Source organism: Eurytemora carolleeae, unplaced genomic scaffold (genome assembly GCF_000591075.1).
Source record: "Eurytemora carolleeae unplaced genomic scaffold, Eaff_2.0 scaffold247, whole genome shotgun sequence".
Taxonomy (NCBI): Eukaryota; Metazoa; Arthropoda; class Copepoda; order Calanoida; family Temoridae; genus Eurytemora; species Eurytemora carolleeae.
The window spans coordinates 72,827-87,559 of NW_019396307.1; the positions used below are offsets into that span (position 1 = coordinate 72,827).

Consider the following 14,733-nt stretch of genomic DNA (forward strand, 5'->3'; position numbering starts at 1 on the left):
AGGTGAGGGATCAAGGATGAAGGTGAGGGATCAAGGATGAAGGTGAGGGATCAAGGATGAAGGTGAGGGATCATGGTTGAAAGTGAGGGATCAAGGTTGAAGGTGAGGGATCAAGGTTGGAGGAAAGGGGTTAAGATCAGGAAAAAAGGGACCATGGTCAAGGTAAAAGGGATCAGGTTGAAGGAATGGGATTGAGATCAGGAAAAAAAGTATAAAGGTTTAGAGAAAGGGATCAAAGTTGATGGAAAGGGACTTCAAGCGGAGGAAAAAGGAATTATGATCAAGAAAATTGATAAAAATATTTTTAATACTTTTAACCCCATAAAAGCAACATTTACGAATAATATGCAGAATTTTAACAGATTATATATTTGTTGTTAACGGTCAATGCATATTATGATAAACAAGTTGAATTTCTACTGTTTCTACAAATTCAATTCTACGCTAAGAATCTTAAAAGTAATTAACTCAGCTTTTCAAGAAACATGATCAGTTTTCCAAATAAAACAATGGTTTTGCTAATAAAGTCTTTTTAATTAGAAACCAGAGAAATGGTAATATACAAACTTATTAAATACTGTCCGAGGATCAAGTTTTCTTTTTAATTAGAAACCAGAGAAATGGCAATATACAAACTTATTAAATACTGTCCGAGGATCAAGTTTTCGTAAAAAAACTAATTTATAAAGTCTTTTCAATTAGAAACCAGAGAAATGGTAATATAAAAACTTATTAAATACTGTCCGAGGATCAAGTTTTCGTAAAAAAACTAATTTATAAGTGTCCTTTTATTTATAGGCATGGATGTTTGATTCTCAATGGTACCCTTTGAACCTTAGTCTGATCATTATGAATGAGTCATTCTAATTATTCTAACTCAATAGTTATTATTGTTAATTATGAACAAAAAAGAAAATTGCCAGAATTAAGGCCTTTGTAAGATAAATAACATATTTTCCTCATTTTTACTCAGATAAAAATCTTAAAATTGGTCTAAAGTATTTAAGTTAATAATTCTGTAAGTATCATAGAAAATCAGAATCAGACTACCTTCCTAGATAATATGGATGATAAAACAATATATAGATAGATGGATTGATAGTTAGAAAGACAGGATAGATAGATAGATAGATAGATAGATAGATAGATAGATATATAGATAGACATATAGATAGATAGATAGATAGATAGATAGATAGATAGATAGATAGATAGATAGATATATAGATAGATAGATAGATAGGAAGAAAGATAAATAGATAGATTAACAGAATGTTAGATAGATAGATAGAAAGAATGACATGAGTGATAGATAGATATAGATATAGATAGAAAGTTATATATAGATAGATAGATAGATAGATAGATAGATAGATATAGATCAATAGATGAATGGGTTCAAAGATAGATAGATAGATAGATAGATAGATAGATAGATAGATAGATAGATAGATAGATAGATAGATAGATAGATAGATAGATCAATAGATAAATAGTTATATAGATAGATAGATAGATAGATAGATTGATAGATAGATAGATAGATAGATAAATAGATAGATAAATAGATAGATAGATAGATAGATACATAGATAGATAGATAGATAGATTGATGGATAGAATTGACAAGAGTGATAGATAGATAGATTCCTTGGTAAGCTTATAGAAGATTATTTAAAGATATACATCTGTTACAAAACAGGAAGAGAACTAGATAGATAGATAGATAGCAAACATTTTTCCTTCAAATTCACGACACTTCGTCGTTAGTAAATTTGCAAGTGGCAGCTTATGGGGAAAGGGGGAAGCCCCTCCCAGGTATAGAGGGGGCGACGTCCCCCCTGGAATAACTAGGAGTACACTTAGAAAGAAGGAGTAATAATAATTTTAACAATTTGTCGGTGTCACCACTTTTTTTGATGGGGGCAAATTTTTGAAAATTTGATCATCTATAGAGCTTCCCTGGGGTCCCAAAAACAATTTGGCCCCGATCGGTTCAGCCGTTTTGACGTTTATAGGACACAAACAAACAGACACCCAGACAGACAAGCAAATTATATACATATAGATACAAGCTTGGGAACCCAGCTCTGCCAAGGTTACCAAGTTACTCCTGCCGCTTACCCGCACTTGAAAAAATTTCTCTATTAAAGTCAACCCACTTAACTTAGAATGAAAAAACCAAACTAAGAAAATTCCCGTGATTCTCCCAAGTTCTTCAATCAAATTTTGAGACAAATCGGTCAAGGGGTTCTCGAGTTATGGTCGGACAAACAAACAGATAGACAAATATTACATAGACAGAAATTACAACTTTATATATATATAGTTATATTTGACAATATTTACTATTCTGTTGTTATTCATGAAAACTTAAATTTAGTTTATATTTAGTTGTTAACCCTATTCCTGCTGGGGGGGGGGTCAATTTTTTGACCCCCCCCCTGTAGTTTTTTTACATAATTCAAGTATTGGTCTGAGGCTGTTGAAATTTTCTGACTTTTCTTACATACCCAAAGCCCTCCCTTTAGGCCTAAAACCGGGCTTTAATACTAACTGCCTGAGTCCTCAGGCACACTGCCTGAATGACTGCTTTTGCCTGTAACAAACTAAATCTTTGTTTTGACCCACTTTCACTTGTCAGATTTTGATAAAATTTAGCTTTTTGGAAAGCCTATGACATAAGAAAACGGATTGCACAAGTTTTGCGAAAAAAAATTGCAAATTTTTTGCAAACAACAAGGAAATTTGCACATTTTTAGTTTTTCTTGATTTTTTAAAATTTTGCAAAAATTTTTGCATATTTGAAATGGCATGGTCAAGGGCTTTTCAAAAATGTACAATTTTTTATTTTTTGGACAAATTTTTTTTGCAAACATTTTTAATATAAAACTGGATTTTGCGATAAAAAATTCAATTTTCGCAAATTTGCAATTTTTTTGCAGATTCTAAAAGTAGAGCACAAGAGCTTTCTAATGATGTATCATTTGTCATATTTGGACATAAAACATGGGATTTAGAGGGGGGGTCAAATTGATCCCCCCCGCAGCGTATCCTGGTTTTCAAGTACCCCAGCAGGGATAGGGTTAAGTATTAATTTATGTCGCAAGGAAACCCTTGAGAGTATTATCAAAATCAACCAATATAGATGACACCAATCTGGCTGCTCTTCATACGTGTGTACAACTCAGGATACACGAGAACACCAGTTTCCGATAGGAGAATATGAAAATGACAGTCAGAGTATGAAATGATAGACAGATATAGACAAATATAGACAGATGTAGACAGATTCAGATATGAGCTTGGATTCAATATAATAGCTTGATCTAAAACTAGAGGTGGGGGGGGGGGGAATGATATGAGGGAGAGGGTGGATATATATCTTAATCCTAATTATTTTTTGATCAATATATCGTCATAATAATTCTTTGTATGCTGACGTGGCTAATATATATTTTTATGTGTTGAGGTCCTGAATTTCATAATTATAGAGGGACGGGGGGGGGGGGGGTAAGCCATTGAGCCATAGCTCTACCTTGGAAAATTGATCGCCCCTACAGGAGCTTTAAGTGTGCATCGGACCACTGCGTAATTTACAGATCGTTCCATCAATCAAACGATCATGTTATGAGTAACAAACAGAAATGACCATCTGACCTACAGCTGTCGTATACTATAAAGCCGTAGGAGTTAGAAAATTAGAAACTGTGACGAGTACTAAGTTTTTCGCGAACGCTCCCTTTAAAAGAAAATAAGTTTTTTCTAAACAATTAAGAAATATAAAGAAGTACAGAAAGTAGAAACCCAGAAAACAAAAACATTTTTTTAAACTTGATGTTTTTTTATTTTTATCAACTATATTGTTTTGAACAGAAACACCAATAATTCATTATGTTGAGACCAATCTACAAAAAGAAATCAATAATTTTGTCTTACACGAAACAAAACAAATAAAAAGTTGTCTATCCGAGGAATCCTAATTTTCAAACCACCCTGAGCCAGAATTTAAAGAATTTGAGCCACGGCTTAAATTTGAAATGGGGCTCAAATATGGTTGGTGTCACTTAGAATTATATTCAATGTTTCAAGATTTAAGCCGGCAATCAATTAAAACCGGCTTTTGGCGGATTTGAGACGCGGCTCAAATTCAATAAATTCGGACTCTGGAGAAAGTATGCATAGTGATCTTGCATTAAGGAATATTCAATGATTGACAGTTCGGGACTTGAATAAATAATCATTAATCAGATTTTAATCAACATTTAAATTATGCAATTAAAATCCTCGTGTTGTGTTTATTTTCGCAATCACCTCTAGCAGAAGAATTCTCAGTATTTATTTTAATTTACATGGTATTCTATAGTTAAATTTCTACATCAGGTGATATATACGCACTAAAATTTGACAACGTCAAAAATATGCAAAAAAGGCCAACATGTAACATTATTGATGTGACTTTGTGACCTCGTAGCTCCGCAAGTTTTGAATTTGCGCACATCTTCACAAGTATGTGAAAAACTATTAAAACACACTGTTGTAAATTGTCTACTGCTTTGGGAATTTACAGGGTCTGAGCTAAAAACTTTAGAGAATCTCCCTTTTTCTTAATATCGAAACTAAGCTAATCTTGTCCTTGTATCCTGAAAAGTGTATAAAATTCAACCAATCTGAGAAGACGATAAATTTGAAATTTTGCGCGCCTTTAAGAAACAGGAGGGACTCTCTAAATTAAAAAAAAGGTTTTTGATTTTTCTCTTCTAGATTCAAGAAAGAACGGTATGAGAAGAAAATCAAAGTGTGTCCCTTAAATACTCAGATTAAGTAATCAGGATTAAGGATTAATTTTCTCTACAGTGTCTAACCTAACCTAACCTAACCTAACCTAACCTAACCAAACATTTATTATTTTTAATTTTCTCTAAACAGTGCCTTGCTCATGCAACAAAGAAAAAAAAGGAAATTTCCAGAATTCAACACTCATGAGTTTTAAGATAAATCTATGATATCTTCCTCAAAATTACTAAGATAGAGGTTTAAAGGGTACCATTGTAAATTAGACACACTTTTTTCATATAGGGTTCCTGAATGCACAGATTGAATATTTATTCATTCATTGACAAGAACGTTGAGAGATTATCATCAATGAAGAATCATTAAACCTGTATCCATACTTCACACCTTACTGCAAATATAAACATTAGCAGAAAGGGGAGGGGCCCTGAGAAAAAATGGATCAAGGGCCGGGGAAAATGGATCAAGGTGGGGAAAATGGATCAAGGTTGGGGAAAAAGAGATCAAGGTTATGGAAATAGAGATCAAGGTTAAGGAAAAATGGATCAAGGAAAAGAGTGAAATTTTTACTGTCGAGGGAAAAGGAATAAATATTCATTCTATACCCAGCTAACATTTAAGAGGAATTTCAAGTGTTTTATACTACTATCTTCAGATTATTTTCATTAACAAGATATATTGAAGCATGGCAACACTTTTCGGCGCTTTCTGTCGATTGGTATACTGATAAAAAATGATTAAAACTTTACAAATTGGAATTTTTCAAAGTAGATCCATAAAAACATGAGTTTTCTCAAAAAGATTTAATGAAAAAAGTTAGGTTAATAATTTTTTTCAATGATTTTATATTTTTATACCCCGTCAATAATTTTTCTAATGCATTTCAAAAATATTAATATTAATATATCCTATCTTGGGTTTCTAATCAGAATTATGTTACGTGGAATTGCGCGGAATTGTGAGGAATTATGCGGAATATATTCCCTCCTATTCGATTCGATCACCATGTCCAGGTTTTCACATAGAAATTACCAACCTTTGATAATTTTGTCTTGGTGTGTTTTCCGGACATCATTTCAAATATCGTAAGCCACCCTGAATTCAATACATTTTATGCATTACATTTCCGCCAACTTATTTGCTATTTGTAAACTAATAGTTAGCTAATACAGCCCAAATATAAATACGATCATATTGATCAATTGAATTGTTTTAATAATGACGTCGCTATGTGAAAACAGTTATATTTTGAAACGCAGAAAATGTATTCTTAAATTCCCAAGTCTCTAATTCACATATATACCAATTTCCAATAGTCGGATTTTATTCTAACCGCTATGTAATATGGCTCAAATAGAAATGGTAACAAATTTTCGTGCTTAAAAAATTGTGATAATTTACATCATGTAACATTATTGTTAGAATGAATAACTTAACGAAAATAAAAAAATATTTAGTTTTAAAAAAGATTTTTTTTCAGGCGCACTGTGCCATATAATTGAATACATTACATTTTGAACATTTTTTTATTTTATTCATCCCATTCCCTATCTTGTTCCGTGTATTATACAAATTACCAAATTTTGAGAAGTCCCATATTTGATATGTTTACATTACACACTCTATCGACCTAAGACCTTCAAAGTAACCCCTCCTTCATCTTAAACACCTCCCCCCCCCTCCTCCCGCTCCCCACCCACCCATTTCATCCCTCCTCGTTTATTTGAGATTTCATCGCATTTTCCTCAGCTGTCCATTTTGCAGCATTTACCAACTTGCATGTAATAAATATCAGGTAATACATGATATTCTGTAAGCTTGCAGTACATTGATCATTATTATTTATTTATGTTTCTAAATTTCTACGTTCATTTGAACTGTGTTTCAAATGAATATGTAGCATGGTTAGCTTAAACCCTTTTTAATAAGTACATGTGGAGATAGAATAACTCGTAGATAAAGATAGATTGCACATAAGACGACATTTTTTGTCTTGAAAGATATAAATGTACAGAGATGTTTTAAAGATATTCATTTAGCTACGCTCGGTTTGATAAACGCCTGGTTTAAATAACTACTTTATTACTAAATCTTAAACTTAATTTAATCAAAACGTAAAAATAGATAGATAGGTAGGTGACGTGGCGGGAAACTGCTCATCTTGCATTGTCTTGATACTCGGCTCCAGACTCCTCAAAAAGCTTCGTCTTCCGCCACTACGCCGCCACAGTACTCCCCCCAAGAAGGAACGGCGGAGTCAAGGTGGAGCACGAACTTCTTACCCTGGCACGTCTGTGTGGATTTCGTCTTGGAATAAACTCGGGTTTAGTAATGAATATCACAGACTTCTTCTTGGAGGTGGAAGAATCCACGGCGGAGGAAAGGTCCGGAGGATGCTTCGACGGGCGGAGAGGAGGATGTCCCCGAGGGGGCGGTACTGCAGGGATCACTGGACAGTCTGAGATTACAGGTTTAAGTCGATCCACGGAAACAGCATCTATCTTGGTTCCAATCTGCAGGCGGAAGAATTTACTCCGCTTCTCCATAACAAGATAAGGGCCTCGATATAGAGGACCAAGTGAGGGTTTACTGGCATCCTCTCTAACAAACACGAACTTTGCAGCCTTGAGAGCCGCAGGAATTCCAGCCAGAGGCGAATGTTGAACATGATGAGGCGGAGGAATTAAGAAACCAGCGATGACTCTCTCCATCTTGCTGAGGAACTGAGAACTTGGCAATTCAGGAGCATCTAAAAATTCTCCAGGGATTGTCAGAGGAGAATCGTACACTGCTTCTGAGACGGAGAACCCGGTGTCTTCTTTGGGAACTGAACGAAGACCCAAGAGAACCAGAGGTAAATGAGAAACCCAGTCGGAGTCGGAAGCTCTGGCTCGGAGAGAGGACTTGAGAGATCTGTGAAACCGCTCAATCATACCGTTTGACTGTGGATGAAAGCTTGTTGTCTGAGAAGGCAAAATACCCAGGATTCGGCAGACTCCGGCCCAGACGGAGGATGTGAACTGAGCACCTCTGTCGGAAGTTAACGTAGAAGGTACTCCAAATCTGGAAACCCAGGTTGAGATAAACGCTCTCACACAGGACTCAGTAGAGATGGAGGATAAAGGCACCGCTTCAGGCCAGCGAGTAGTTCTGTCAATCATTGTTAGTACATAAGAATAACCTTGACTAGAGGGCAGAGGACCAACGATGTCGATGTGAACGTGAGAAAACCGTCGTGAAGGAACAGGGATGGCAGGAACGGAGGTCTTCACATGAGTCTGAATCTTGCTCTGTTGACAACGGAGGCAAGACCTGGTCCACAGCCCGACATCACGAGACAACCCAGGCCAGACAAAACGGGCGGAGACCAACCTCCGCGAACCCCTGACTCCAGGATGAGAGACGTTGTGAAGAGCAAGGAACAGAGGTTTGCGGAGAACTTCTGGCACTAAAGGTCTGAGGGACCCTGTAGAATCATCACAAATTAAATATCCGGAATCCAGAGTCACATTCACTATGGAGAGCGAGGGTAACCTCCTCATAACTTGGATCAAAGGACAGGTTTTCTGAAGTAACAATATTCGAGAAAAGTCGAAACCTGGAACTAAAAATTCTTGAGAGTTTGATTGATTGATAGAAGTTGAGGATGGTAGAGAATCTGACACCGCCGACACCGCCAACACCGCCGACACCTCCGACACTGCCGGAACTGGATCTCTGGTAGGAGGATCTGGAACATGAGGTGGAGATGATTTGGAGGTTTGGAGCAGGTGTGGATCTCGGAGAGGTGGATCTGGAGCATGACGTGGAGATGACGTGGAGGTTTGGAGCAGGGACAGAGATGTTGGTGATGAAGAACCAGGTGGGACAACTGAAGAGGGATCAACAGGTGGAGTATGGCTGGGACGAGAAAGGGCGTCAGCTACAATATTCTCCAGGCCTGGCACATGCACAATGGAACTCGTGAACTCTGCAATGTACGCCAGGTGTCTCTGTTGACGAGCAGACCAGGGCGGAGAACTCCTGAACAAAGCTGAGGTTAGAGGTTTGTGATCAGTGAATAACAAAAATTCTCTACCTTCTAGCATGAAACGGAAGTGCCTGATAGATAGATAAGCAGCTAGGAGTTCTCTGTCAAAGGCAGAGTACTTCTTCTCAGTCTCCGAAAGTTTCCTTGAGAAAAAGGACAACGGAACCCAGGCATCATCAATCCTCTGCTGCAACACGGCCCCCACATGAGAGTCAGAAGCGTCAACTGCTAAGGAAATCGGAGCTGATGGTCTAGGATGAGAGAGCTCTGGAACATTGATGAGAAGATCCTTGGCATGACGGAAGGCAGCGTCGAGGAGAGGAGTCCAGGTAAGAGATTTGCCAGAACCTTTCAGAGCATCTGTAAGTGGGGCAAGTACTCTAGCCGCCCCTGGAGAAATTTCCTGTAAAAGTTCACCATGCCCAGGAACCTCTGTAGAGCAGGTTTGTCAGCAGGAACAGGAAATTTGGAGATCGCAGCAGTATGCTTGACCAGGGGAGAGCAACCATGAGCAGAAAGTTTATGACCCAGGAACTCTATCTCAGGCACGGCGAATTCACACTTGGGCAAACCAATCGTTAAACCATGCTGACACAGAAAGTTTATGACCCAGGAACTCTATCTCAGGCACGGCGAATTCACACTTGGGCAAACCAATCGTCAAACCATGCTGACGACAGAGGAGTAGAACCTGACGAAGATGATCTACGTGCTCCTCTAAACTGCTGCTAAACACCAGGATATCATCGATGTAGGTGAAACAATAAGGAAGGTCTCCAAGGATGGAATCCATCATCCTCTGGAAGGTGTTCCCCGCCTTCCTGAGGCCGAAGGGAAGACGCAGAAACTCGAACATCCCGAATGGAGTGATGATCGCTGTCTTACAGATATCTTCTTCAGCCATAGGAACCTGGTAATACCCCTTCTGAAGATCCAACTTAGAAAAGATGGTTGAACCTGTGACTCTAGAGGTGAAATCAGCAATATTAAGTAAAGAGTACCGATCCGGAACTGTATCCGTGTTCAGTTGTCTGTAATCTCCACAAGGGCGCCAGCCTCCATCCTTCTTCCTGACCATATGAAGAGGCGAAGACCAAGGAGAATTAGAGCGATGAATGATCCCGGCTTTCTCCATGGCAGAAAACTCTCGTTTGGCGGACGCCAACTTCTCCAGGTCCAGACGTCGAGCCTTCGCGAACACCGGAGGTCCAGGTTGCGTGAGTAGATGGTGAGTAACTCCGTGACGAGGTTTAGAGGCCGTGAAACCGTCGGACGAGACCACATCTGGAAACTCTGCGAGGAGGTCGGAGATACTGAGGAGTGGCAAGAAGGTTGGCTGTGAGTGAGGCAGGCTTGGAATATGGGGAGGTTGGCAAGACGATGGATGGAGAAGTCGGAGAATCGGCACTGAAAACCCTCTGGTTGGACACATCAAGCAGGAGGTTGTAGTGTTTCAAAAAATCTGCACCCAGGATTGGAACGGCTACAGGAGCTAGTTGAAAAGGCCACTCAAACCTGTGATTCCCGAATCGTAGAGGAATGACTCAAGAACCGGAGCATGATAGAGAGGAACCATCCACAGTTAACATTTTCACTCCCGAATCTCCTCCTGAGGATCCTGGATCAGGAAAAACTGACACAGAGGCGCCGGAATCGATGAGGAATCTCCTTGAGCTCAGAGAATCCTGCAGATAGATTAGAGGAGACGAGGTAGAAGGCCCGGCAGGAAGGGTACGAACATCCTCCTGCCTGTAAACTAGTTTCCCGACCAGGAACATGGAGCTCTACATTTCTTAGCCTTAGATCCCCAGGTACGATGATAGTAACACAGAGTCGGAGACGATGATCTGTTATCTCGGCTGCCGGAGTGAGGAGTTGCTGAACGTCGTGGGCGGTTTGTAGGTGAGGATCTCACGGCGTTGACAACATCCTCCGGGGCGCTGGAAACCGTGTAGACAGTAGAGGAGGAAACTTTGCTCTGATAGATCTCGTCCGCTTTCAAGGCTAAGGCTATAGGAACTGAAAAATCGTCCCTCAGCAGGTGAGCTCGAACGTTGGCAGGCAACCTCTTCAGAAACGCTCCACGGAGAAAAAAGCACGGCTTGTGACCAAGAGGTAGCAGGGCGAGCATATTTGACATAAGCTTTGAAGGTTTCATGTCGCCGGAGAGAGGAAGGTTGGAGATTGCTTCATACCTGTGATAATCGTCGAGAGCAAACAACCTCAATAAACGGCTCTTCAAGGCTTCATAGGGGTCGGAAGATGGAGGATTCTTGATGAGGTCCAGAACTTGATTAGCCGTCTCCTGGTTGAACGATGAAACACAGTAATAGAACTTGGTGGAACTGGCGGTCACTCCCTATGGGCGAACTGAGCCTCCACCTGCACGAACCAGGCCTCTGCAGAATCTGGCCAAAAGGCTGGAACTTTCACTGATACTGTGTTTAATAAATCCAGCGAGCTGGGTTCAGCTAGGGCTTGGACCTTATCACTGTCCTTAGGCATTTCAATTTCACTTGACGAGCATGTAGCTATAAAATGGCACGGAAAAACAGTCTATTTGCCTATAGTTTCAAACTAGGGGTCACCAATTTAGCTACGCTCGGTTTGTTAAACACCTGGTTTAAATAACTACTTTATTACTAAATCTTCAACTTAATTTAATCAAAACGTAAAAAATAGATAGATAGCTAGGTGATGTGGCCGGAAACTGCTCATCTTGCCACGTCTTGATACTCGGCTCCAGACTCCTCAAAAAGCTTCGTCTTCCGCCACTACGCCGCCACATTCATATTATATAGATTAACTAGGTCGGTTCATTGGCTGTTCTTATGTCATTGAGTACTTGTGGTGTGCATGAGTTCTGTAAAAAGAAATTTAAGTTAGTTTAGTCCTTCTCATGTCCTTCTTCGGTTCTCGTCAATATGATATTGCTCAGTGAAATAATTTGATATTCTCAAAATAAAATTCACTCCTGAGTGGTTTAATAATTATGAAATCCACCAAAACACCAAACCACCCCGCTTATCATTGAAGTACACTTTGACCCCTAGAAGAATGAGTTCGCGGACTGTACAATGTACAATTCTTGGTGATTTTGCATACATAAGCTATCTATGTTTATTTATTTATCTATGGAATAACTACGTTATCTATCCTTGCTAATCCTACAAATATGCTCATCTTAAAAGCGCCTATTTCAACTGTGCTGAAATATGTAAAATGATTGCCTTAATCATGTGATATAGATAACGAGGTAGGTATTGTAATTACGTCTATTAACTTTAACTTGTAACATATAAATCTTAAATACAGTTAGTTAGAATCAGAACTCCGCTTTGATTACAGTGTAGAGTAATGGTACCCCCGCTGAAATATTTGGGTTGAGATACTACCTTGTTTATGGTAGAGATTGATTAAGGGCTTAATCGATAGCTATTCTTGTGTCCCTGAGTGGCATTTAAAGCCAAATTGGTAGCTTGTTCGATAGCTACTCTTGTGTCCCTGTGTGGCATTTAGAGCCAAATTAAGAGCTTGTTTGATAGCTATGGTTGTGTCCCCGTGTGGCATTGAAAGCAAAAGTAATAGCTAGTTTCATAGCTACAATTGTGTCCTTGTGTGGCATTTAGAGACTAAGTAATAGCTAGATTGATAAGCATCTCTGTTTCCCTTTGTGGCATTTAGAGCCTAAGTATTAGCTAGATTGATAAGCTATGCTTGTGTCCCTGTCTGGCATTGAGAGCCAGGTGGGTTGTGTCCTGGTTGACTTGGATAGTGGATTGGTTGAGCCTGGACTGATACAGTTTGGAGGATGTACTTTTAAGAGTACGGCATTTACTGCATGCATTATATCTAGATCCACTCCTACACACCCCCCTTGCTTGCTATATCTTCCCTCCCCATTAACCCCCAAAACGTAACAGTTTACTGGATTAAACGGATTAAATATAATCTGAAAATATGTAGAAAAGGATTAAAGTGGATCTAATTTACAAGTTTAATGTTTAAAATAGAAAGAGTTTTAGACCCCTCGGATCTTCTTCCTTTGTTATTTGTTAATATTCCTTTAGTTTCTCATCTTTACACTTCCTTCTATATTTAAATTTAGCTTGTCTGTTTGTCTGTTTGTTTGTCAAAACGGCTGAACCGATCGAGCCCAAATTTTCTTTGGGATTTCATGTGACTCCAGGGAAGTTTTATGAATTATTAAAATTTTAATAATATGTGTTTAAAAGTTTTTATTTTTGTAAAATTTTGAAAATGCGCGAAAAATATCACGAAATCCGCGAACTTTTTTGTTTTCGTTTTATACTGTACAAAGAGAAGATTCTCAGAGAAAAGACCACAATTAAAAGTTGAAATAGAAAATAGGCGCGAAGCCTAGTTACAGTAAATTTCAGTTTAAATAAGGGACTTTTAAACCGTGTAAACGAAGAGGGCCTTGTCCAATGTCTTATGTCCCCACGTACAAAAACTTCCAGTTACGGACCATGTGTACGGTAAAATTAAAGACACCGTCTAAAAATTTATGCAACTTTTCGTGCAGTCTGGATCAACGTGAGAGCTCAACTGTAAAGTAAAACATAAATTAAAAGAGGTGAATTATTAAATCTTAGATTGATCAAATCAAAATCTTATATTTAGTTTTTTTTGGTTGCCCATCAACAATCCCATTATGTAGGATTCCATACTATATTTATGACGTCATCTTCTCCAGACAATTGGTTGACAAGCCAACACACTTGTCAATTATCTTGTATATAATGTCTACACAAGTACTCATGGCTACGTTTTTCAGACTTTCAGAGTCTCCCCAAGAATCTGAGAAATAAATCTTATTTTAAAATTGCATTCTAGACAAGTTTGCGATCATTACATTATACTAAAGTGTTACTAGATGACCATACTAAGCAAAACTATTTGTCAAAACGATTAGTAAGACGACCTTTCTATTTCTCCATTTTGAAAATCGTTTTGATTTTGCATTAACTTAAACTTTTGTGGAACACTTTAAACGCCAAAAATCTGCAAATGTCTCAAAACTGACCTGAAAATGATGCCCATCATTATTACGCTAAATGTTATATTTTTTTTAAGAATATAATTTCTTTTGGTTTAGTACATCTAGCTTGATGATTGTTTTTTTCTTGATTCTATTAATAGTTAGATTTACAGAATAATTTTATCTGAAACTAAAGATTACAAAAGACACTTAATAAATACTGGAATATTTTCAGAACTAACGCCCCGATAAATACAGTGATACCCATAAAACTCTGGAATGGTAAGACGGCTTTTAGAAGCAAGTTATGACTTTAAATAGTCCAGTGAACATGAAACATACAACAATTTTGCGCAGGGGCGGATCAAACCAATATCTCAAGAGGAGGCAATATTTGCGCGCATAGCCGTGCCAAAAATAAAATTGGGGTCCCCCCTGATGGCATGCATGATGCATATTAGTAAATATAAAGATGAGAAAACATTTTTAAAGGGTATTTCCTTAAGGGGGTCCGCCGCCCCCTCTAGGAGCTCAGGAGGGGGGGAGGGCCCATGATCCGCCCATGGTGCAGCGTAATCAGACTCATTTAATTTAATAAGTGAATTAATAAGTTAATAGTAAAATTATCTAAATTAATACTTAATTAATGCTTTCACGTCGTCTTCCTATTTTCCAGTTTTCTGATTCTCACTGGAGCAAAGCTTTCTATTTTTTTATTTGCTTGGCCACATCCTTCTTAAACCATTCAGAATAAGAAAACAAATTTTCAAAGAAAAAAATGCATTTTTGTTCAAAATGAAATTTTCAAGAATCAGAAGAAAATTGAGCAATTTTCGGTAAATTAAACACTATTTCAATATTTCAATAGGGAAATTTTCACCGGGAAAGAGGAAAGGGGTGGACTAAT

General features: G+C 38.2%; 1 protein-coding gene across 1 annotated transcript; it reads right to left on the reverse strand.

Moving 5' to 3' along the window:
* Nucleotides 1–10,580: 10,580 nt before the first annotated feature.
* LOC111700633 (uncharacterized) lies at nucleotides 10,581–11,329 on the reverse strand. The gene is made up of 2 exons (XM_023471616.1): nucleotides 11,207–11,329; nucleotides 10,581–11,129 (listed from the first exon to the last, which is right to left on the reverse strand). Exons 1-2 carry the CDS (start codon nucleotides 11,327–11,329, stop codon nucleotides 10,581–10,583), a joined length of 672 nt encoding a protein of 223 aa, XP_023327384.1.
* Between the last annotated feature and the right edge of the window lie 3,404 nt (nucleotides 11,330–14,733).

Coding starts and splice junctions, on each gene's coding strand:
- LOC111700633 (XM_023471616.1), bottom strand. CDS start 11,329: ATGCCTAAGGACAGTGATAAGGTCCAAGCCCTAGCTGAACCCAGCTCG. Junction 11,130..11,206: donor CAGAGGCCTGGTTCGTGCAG/GTGGAGGCTCAG, acceptor TCGTTCAACCAG/GAGACGGCTAATCAAGTTCT.